Below are 8,022 nucleotides of genomic sequence, written 5' to 3'. Positions count from 1 at the left end.
GTGACTAAGAAGGGAAAGATGTTTAATGGAATCCCTTATATATGTGAGTCCTAGTAAATCTTTATTGATTATTGCAACTTCATGAAAGTAAAAGCAACTGTATCTGGCTCTAAGCTGTGATTAGTGGGACTTGTTGTTTAAGGTGAAAGGAGCTTGGGACCATAACTAATTTGTTTTGAGTTTGAATTTGGGTATAGTCATATGAATTAAATCAGTATCTGAGAGATATGCCACAAGATAAGCTACTCAGAGGGAATATGATCCTGTACTGTTAACAGGTGGAGGTTCGCATTTGGAAAAGCTGAGGGGACAATCTTAGCCTCAATCTAGGATGGGATCCTCCTGACTCAGTTTCCTCATTGTGTTCCTTTGGAAAGGAATGTTTCCCACCTGACTATTCCTGAGTCTAGCTATGAGGAGAAACAGATACTGCATGATTGGAGAACTGTGACTCTATCTGAATTTAAACAAAGCTAAGAATGTTTTATCCTGTCATATTTGGCATGTCACATGTCCCTGCTCTTTTTCTTTCTATAGTAAGTTTCTATGACCAAGGCAAGTAGTCAGTATAAGATATGAGCTCTTTTGTGTTATCTTACTGGGAAATCTAATAATATTTTTATCTAGAACTAGAACATGTGCAGAAATTTATGCAAACTACTTAAGACTCACCTTAAGATGTTCCCTTTGTTTAAAAGGATTCTAAGAGTGGTAGCATTTTTCCAGTAATCAGTCTCTTACTGTTACCAATGTGAGATTCTATTACAACACCTTTTGACTAAGGAACTTTGTGATATTTAGGGATTCTGTCATAACTAGGAATTTAACTTCTTGATAATACTGTGGAATTTGTGCTACATTAAGGACTTTTGCATCAACTTAGTAAGGCCTTATGAACAAGGGTGGAAATGCATGCGAGCTAGTTAAGGCTCGCTTTGGAGATGTGCCTTAAGCAATGTGAGACTATAGTCATATCGTAAACTGATTATTGGAATTTGCTATTCAAAGACCTAATGGGACTGATAACCAATAAGTCTCTAATCTCTTGGTGGCAAATTTCTATAATCGGAAGGTTTTGTAAGTACAGTAACAAGTTTATTCAAATAATTGATTCTGGGACATCTTAGGTTACTATAGGACTGGGACTAGCGTTCCCATATGAGTTAGGGTTCTTTAATTCTTGGTAATGGTATGGAGACAATTAGGTCAAGGGCTTGTGAGAATGTTATTTTGTTATTTGATTAATATCATCCTTGTCTAAAGTTTTGTTACAATTAATAATGCTAAAAAAGAAGAATGGCTTGTGGTTTATTTTGTAAATGCCATCAAAAGAAACATGGCATGACTAAAAGTTTAAGATTTTATATGTACTGTATTAAAAATTGGTTATTTAATATATTTATGTAAGTAGTGGAGCCTTTTATTAATTCCTTAAGTGAAATCTCATCCTCCTGGTGAGGAAACTAATAAGGGATTAATGTAAAGTGTAAGACACTAGGCTCTGATGTGAATTTCTTAAACATGACAATTGGCCATGGTTCCAGTTTTGAGTTTGTAAAAATGATCAGGGTTATGAGGATTAGAAATGGTAGTTTAAAATTGTGCCAAGGTCACTTTTGTAGGAGAATGGACAGAAAGCTGGTTCCTACAAAAAGACAAGAAGATGCTGAGATGCGGTGCTGGAGATGGCTGGAACAAATACGAAGGACCAGAGATTTCATTGATGATGTTCCCTGCCAGATAGCTGTATAGGAAAAGACTTTTTGGATCTTAAAGGGACAGTCGCATTATTGCTTTCTTTTTGGCCTATGTATATAAAGGGGACTACCCCTTTGATTTGTCAATGCATTGATCAATTCTTCCCATATTTACTTAAAGGGGTGATGGTTAAGGGGAAGAATTCAGATATATCAGTAATGGTGTGAGGGGTCTTCAGAAGGTTGAAGAGGAGAGATTGAGTGGAATGCTGAAATAGTGAAGCCCCCTCAGTATGGGACAATACCTTACCTCTCCTACCATCCACCCCCTCCCTGCACCCCTTCTATATTTTTAGAAACTGCTCTGCTAAGAAAGTAGAGATAAGAAATGACATCAGTAGACAGACACCTGCAAGGTCCTGTTTCTCTAGCTTTTACTCCCTTTTTGCTGAATTCCCTGGTCTCACACCTGTCTTTTTGTTCTTTGTTCTCTGTTGCTGGGAAAAGATTCTGCATTTAGAATATGAGCTTCAAACCCAGTCAATGGGAAGAGGAACCAGTGGGGAGGGTGGGGAGAACTCTGCTTTAGGGTCTATATAACTTGCCTTGAGCTGTATGCAATACACACACGTGCTGGCATCATCTTGGGCCACACTGAGGTATGTCCTTTCTCATGAGAAAGCAATAAATTCCTTTTTGCCTTTTTTTCAAGGATGGTCTCTGTCTATTTTTAATGTGAGTAGTGCTCTCTGACCCACAAGATACTAAGGGAATCTTATGAACTAAAATACTGATCAATTTAAAAATAACTTTAAGTTTGTGTCTTGAAATTGGAAAATTTGGCTGTAAAGTATGAGACTTCTACCCATTTTTGTAATAGATCATATTCAATTTTAATTTTAAGAACTGTCTTGCATCTATTATATACAAGGCACTATGCTGATAAAATATGGAGATGACACAAAGTTGGAAAGATAACTGGACATAACATGTTTGATGTCCAAATGTGGATCGAAAAAAGATCTCCACAGCTAGAATGATACACAAAATCTATTAAGGTGAGACTTAATAATGATGAATATAAATTCCTAAATTTGAATGAAAAAAATCCAACAAATTACTGCAATCTTGATCTTGGAGAATTTCTTACAAGTCATTCCCCAATCAATAAATGGTCAAAGGATATGAACAGGCAGTATTCAGATGAAGAAATTAAAACCATCTGTAGTCACATTAAAAAATGCTCTAAAATTACTGATTAAAGAACTGCAAATCAAAACAACGCTGAGGTATCACGTCACACCTATCAGATTGGTTAACATGACAAAACAATAGAATGACAAATGCTGGAGAAAATGTGGGAAAATTGGAACACTAATGCATTGTTGGTGAAGTTGTGAACTGATCCAACCATTTTGGAGAGCAAGTTGGAACTATGCCCAAAGGGCTATAAAAATGTGTATACCCTCTGACCCAGCAATAGCACTAACTAGGTCTGTATTCCAAAGAGATCATAAAAATGGAAAAAGGACCCACGTGTACAAAAATATTTACGGCAGCTCTTTTTGTGGTGGCCAAGAATTGGAAACTGAGGGAATGCCCATCATTTGGGGAATGGCTAAACATTCTGTGGTATATAAATGTAATGGAATACTATTGTGCTGTAAGAAATGACCAGGCATACTTCAGAAAAAACCTGGAAAGTCTTATATGAACTGATGCTGAGCGAAATGAGCAGAACCAGCAGAACACTGTACACAGTAACAGCAACATCTTGTGATGAATAACTTTGATAGACTTAGCTCTTCTCAGCAATGCAAGGATCTAAGACAACTCCAAAAGATTCATGATAGAAAATGCTATCCACATCCAGAAAAAGAAATATAGAGTCTGAATGAAGATGGAAGCAGACCATTCGCTCTTTTTGTTTTGTTGCTTTGGTTTTTTTTTCTTTCTCATGGTTCCTCCCATTGATTCTAATTCTTCTTTATATCATGACCAATGTGACAATATGTTTAATATGAATGTACATATACAGCCTATATCAGATTACATGACATCTTAGGTAGGTGGGAGGAGAGGAAGGGGAGGGAAATTTAAAACTCAAGATCTTATGGAAGTGAATGTTGAAAATTAGAAACAAATTAATTATAAAAAGAGAGAGAGAACTCTCTATAGGGGAGGACTACAGGAGAAATATATTGTATCTATTGACACACACAGTTGATCTGTGGCTAACCTTGGCTTAACTGTCTTTTCCACAAAGAATGATTCAACACAGTAGTGGTAGACTGGCAAATAAGTAGAAAAAAATGTTAAAAAAAAAAACACCAAGAAGAATAAACAAAACTTTTTAAAGAACCGAGTACAGGATAGGTGAGATATGACAAGTTAGTATAAGATCCAGGCATTTTATTTTTTGTTTGTTTTTGGCAGGGCAATTGGGGTTGAGTGACTTGCCCAAGGTCACACAGCTACTGTGTGTCAAGTGTCTGAGGTTGGATTTGAACTCAGGTCCTCCTGACTCCAGGGCTGGTGCTCTACTCACTGCAACACCTAGCTGCCCCATACCTAGGTATTTTAGCAGATCTATGCTCCAGATAAGTCAATGGCAAGCCATGACTGCCAGAAAAGTTAATGCAACCCTAAGCTACCCAGAGAGGCCTGGTGTCTAGAACATATAGCATGAGCCTACTTGGCTTGGGCATACCATGTTTGCAGTCCAGTTCTGGGAGCCACATATTAGAAAACACATTATTAAACTACAACGTATCCAGAACTAGACAACATAGAATGGCAAAATTCATGCCAAATAAGAACAGTTGAAGGAAACAGACCCTATCACTTTTCAAGTGTTGGAAGACTTCTAGTATAGAAGAGCAAATAGACTTATTCATGACTCCAAGAGCTAGAACTATGAACAAGTGTCAATTGCATTAGCATATTCTGGCTTGACGTTAAGAAAAAAGTTCTTAACATTGCTCAGATTACAAGACAGTGGATTCTCCCTTCCCTAGAGGTCTTCAAGTAAAAACTGAATGTCCTTTAACATCCCCTAATAGGGATGTTAAGGGTACTCCTGGCTTAATAGATTTGCCTGGATGGCCTCAGAGATATTTTCCAACCAAGTCCTTGATTCCTTGTCAAAAATAGGGTTTCCCAATATTAGAGGTGCCTCTGACTCAGTCTGGGGGTTTCCTATGAGTGTGGGTTATTCTCCTCTCAGTCTTCAGGCTCCTCATGACTGTGTGTGGAAAGGCAGTGATGGGTGTCTCTTTCTTCAGAAATTGTCATCTTACAGCACACAGGACTGGCACATTGTGTGATGGAGTGATTTCAAAAGAATCCTTTATGCTTCACAGTAACATCCTGCCAATACTCACATTTGGACACAAGATTTCTAGTATACTCTCTATATATCCCAATTTGGAATATTCTCTCTCCCTGAGATAAGAGGACATATGTACCAGAATTTATTTAGAGGGTTCCTGGCAGGGAGGGAATGTCTCTTCTATCTGAATAGAAGATACCTAAAGTCAGGGAGTAGGGAAAAATGTCTTTGTTAGAGGGCCTTTGAACATGAAAGAGTGATCCTCTTTTTGGGGGGATTATTGGGATAGTGTTCTGGGATATATCAGCCTAACATTTAGAACCCCACAAGTATTTATTATAGTGGGATTTGGGTTTCAGGGTGATGCTGGGTAGGGTTGTAATGTCATGGTAGGACTCACAGCCTTTCTTCATTCAGGGCTCCTCAGGGAGAGTGGTGCTAAGGGTGTCCTGAGAGGGAAGGGCCCGAACTTTGGGTGGGGAACCCCTCAGCAGCTGAGCCACAGTGACCTGAGGGTTTAGTGCATGGGTCTGGATAGGTCTCTGCTCAGAAGGCTCCTTAGGCAGTGGACCAGGGATCTGCTCTCTCTCCATGTGGGAAGGAATACAACCACTTCGATGTGTGTTTTTGCTTGGACTCCAGAGGCTCACATGAGGCTTCAATTTCATTGAATCCAGCAGTGGAGAAGGTTTCCACATCAGCTGGGAGGTGGCTTGAAGGACTCTTGGACCATGGTGAGGAAGCATACTCAGATCAGACCTTGGCATCTGTCCTGACCCCATCCCTGGAATCAGACTTGAACCCAGTGGCTGCATCCGCAACAGATCTGTTTCCCCCTCTAATCCACAAGGCCACTGGATGCTAGACCACCGCTTCAGAGGAGTGAAGCGCTGGTTCTGGAGGGATAGCTCAAAGCCAGGGGCTGGGAAGGGAAGCCCTGGGCTGGGGAAAGGAAAACCACGATGGAAGTGGGGTATAGGGTGGCGGCGGCCAGGCAGCTGGAATTTGAACCTGGTCCCATATTTTACATGCTTCCTTTGTTCCCTGTAGGACTCCAGTGGGTGGACCTCTGCCTCAGGGACCACAACTTTGGTCAGAGGCTGAATTTGGTGCTGGGGCAGACGGGTAGGATCCAGTGGATCCATGGCTATAATTCGTCCCATCTTATCATACACCAGACCTGATGCTAGGTATGACCGCCCCTGCTGTAAGCGAATGAACTTGGCAGAAGCAGCAGGTAGCAATGAGGGAGTTAGTGAAGGTATGGGGGCTGGGACAGGCTGGGCTCTTGGGAGGCCCCAGGGAGGACTAGCTAGGAATGGAGGAAGAGGCACTGACAGATAGTAGGGGGAAGGTAAACCTATCTCCTTCACTTGGCTTGAGCTGTCCCCACCCCCACTTCGATGGAAACAGAGTTGGGGGCTCTGTGAAAGAGATGGAATATAACTAGGCTGGGAAGTTAGGGGTGCCTGAGCACTTCCCCACAAGGACATAGATATAGAAGAGTGGGGGCTCACTGGAGTGGCCATTTCCAAAGAAAACTGGGAACCATCCCATATAGAAAGATCCAGAGAGGGATACCTGCTCAGGACAGGGGCTGAATCTAGATAGGGGTGGGGCAAGACAAAGTGTTGGGGGCTTTGTGAAGAAGGTTCTGGTGTTGGGGGGGGACCTGGGGTGGGCCTCAACTCAGGAGGTTCCCAGAAAGACAAGCTCTGATCCTCGGGGACTGAGATCCAAGTCTTCTGATGCAAGGGGAGCTGGTCCTCATACTCAGTGCCCTGGTGGGGGGAGGAAACAGGAGAGTGAGGGCTGTGGGGTGGCAAGACTATTCACTTCTATATTATCAAAGAAGTAGTCTAGGAAGGGGTTTAGCCATTGGGAGAGGATCTGGGGGGTGACTGGGGGGAAGGTTAGATGGGAGGAAGCTGGAGAAGCTCTGGTGTTGGTTATAAACTAAGCAGGGTTAAGGTGGTGAAGGAATTACCTCAGGTTGGGAGGAGGGTTCGAGTCCTGGGGGGATAGCAGGGGAAGGTGCATGCAGCACAGGCACGGAGCCTTGAGCCCAGGTGTCTGTGGTGCTGGCCCTAGGCTCCTCATCCTCCCCCCATGTGGGGTCTTCAGCCACATCTGTCTCACCCTCATCCCTTGCAAGGAATCGCCACTCAGTGATCTGCAACATGGCTTCTCGGGCCTGGCTGATGGTGAATGGGATGCACTGTGGGGGAATAAAGGGAGGCAGAAGAGTATTATTGGGGCTTGGGAGAGTGAGGAGGTAGGAGTAGAAGTAGCATAGTTTAAAAAAAGAGACTTGAGAATCAAATGACCTGGGTTCAAATCCTAGTACATCCTAGATGTATTAACAGATGTAAGAAAACATTTACTGAACGACAGATTGTGACAATGGGCAAGTTATCTAATCTGTTTCCTCATTTCTAAAGTGATAACAATACTTGTAACCAACATACCTCTTGGGATTGCTGTGAGAATCGAATGACATATGCCATATGTGAAAATACTTTAGAAACTGTAAACTCTTATTTTAAAACATTAGTTATAATTATTCCTGCTCTTAGGTGAAGGAACAGTAGATGCCCACCTGCTGGGTCAGGTAGACCTTGAAGGCAGCATCCATCACTCGGGCCAGCAGCTCAGCCAAGACATCCCCTACCACATCCTCACCCTCCTCAATGCACATAAGCGAGATCCATTCAGATTCGTTTAGACGGCCAGGCACAATTTCTATCTGTGGCACAGGCACTGTAGGGGGGCGAACCTTCTCCGCCTTGGCCCTGGCCTGCCCTCGGTCTCTGCCGGCTCTCTGTAGGAAGAATGATTAGTAATGATAGCCATAGCTGGCATTTCTGTAGAGCTTTGTAGTCCCTATTAGCCCATTTGGTTCTCACAAGCCTGTCAAGTGCGTATTAGAGGGGTCCTTGTGGAGGGTCTCTCGTCACTCCAATCTATGCTGATCACCTCCCCACCCCAGGTTCG

At 42.3% G+C, this 8,022-nt stretch overlaps 1 protein-coding gene across 1 annotated transcript; it reads right to left on the bottom strand.

The window, feature by feature from the left end:
• Nucleotides 1–5,233: 5,233 nt before the first annotated feature.
• C6H2orf81 (chromosome 6 C2orf81 homolog) lies at nt 5,234–7,225 on the bottom strand. The gene is made up of 2 exons (XM_036762340.1): nt 7,016–7,225; nt 5,234–6,809 (listed from the first exon to the last, which is right to left on the bottom strand). Exons 1-2 carry the CDS (start codon nt 7,208–7,210, stop codon nt 5,442–5,444), a joined length of 1,563 nt encoding a protein of 520 aa, XP_036618235.1. The 5' UTR covers nt 7,211–7,225; the 3' UTR covers nt 5,234–5,441.
• Nucleotides 7,226–8,022: the final 797 nt, after the last annotated feature.

This window comes from Trichosurus vulpecula, chromosome 6, assembly GCF_011100635.1.
Source record: "Trichosurus vulpecula isolate mTriVul1 chromosome 6, mTriVul1.pri, whole genome shotgun sequence".
Taxonomy (NCBI): domain Eukaryota; kingdom Metazoa; phylum Chordata; class Mammalia; order Diprotodontia; family Phalangeridae; genus Trichosurus; species Trichosurus vulpecula.
The sequence above is the reverse complement of the archived record's forward strand: the minus strand, read 5'-3'. Positions and strand labels throughout refer to the sequence as shown.

What these genes read in the sequence shown, in the direction of transcription:
- C6H2orf81 (XM_036762340.1), bottom strand. Translation starts at nt 7,210, where the DNA reads ATGTTGCAGATCACTGAGTGGCGATTCCTTGCAAGGGATGAGGGTGAG. An exon ending in AACCCTCCTCCCAACCTGAG is followed by an intron (nt 6,810 to 7,015) that starts GTAATTCCTTCA and finishes TCCCCCCACCAG; the next exon opens with GGCACTGAGTATGAGGACCA.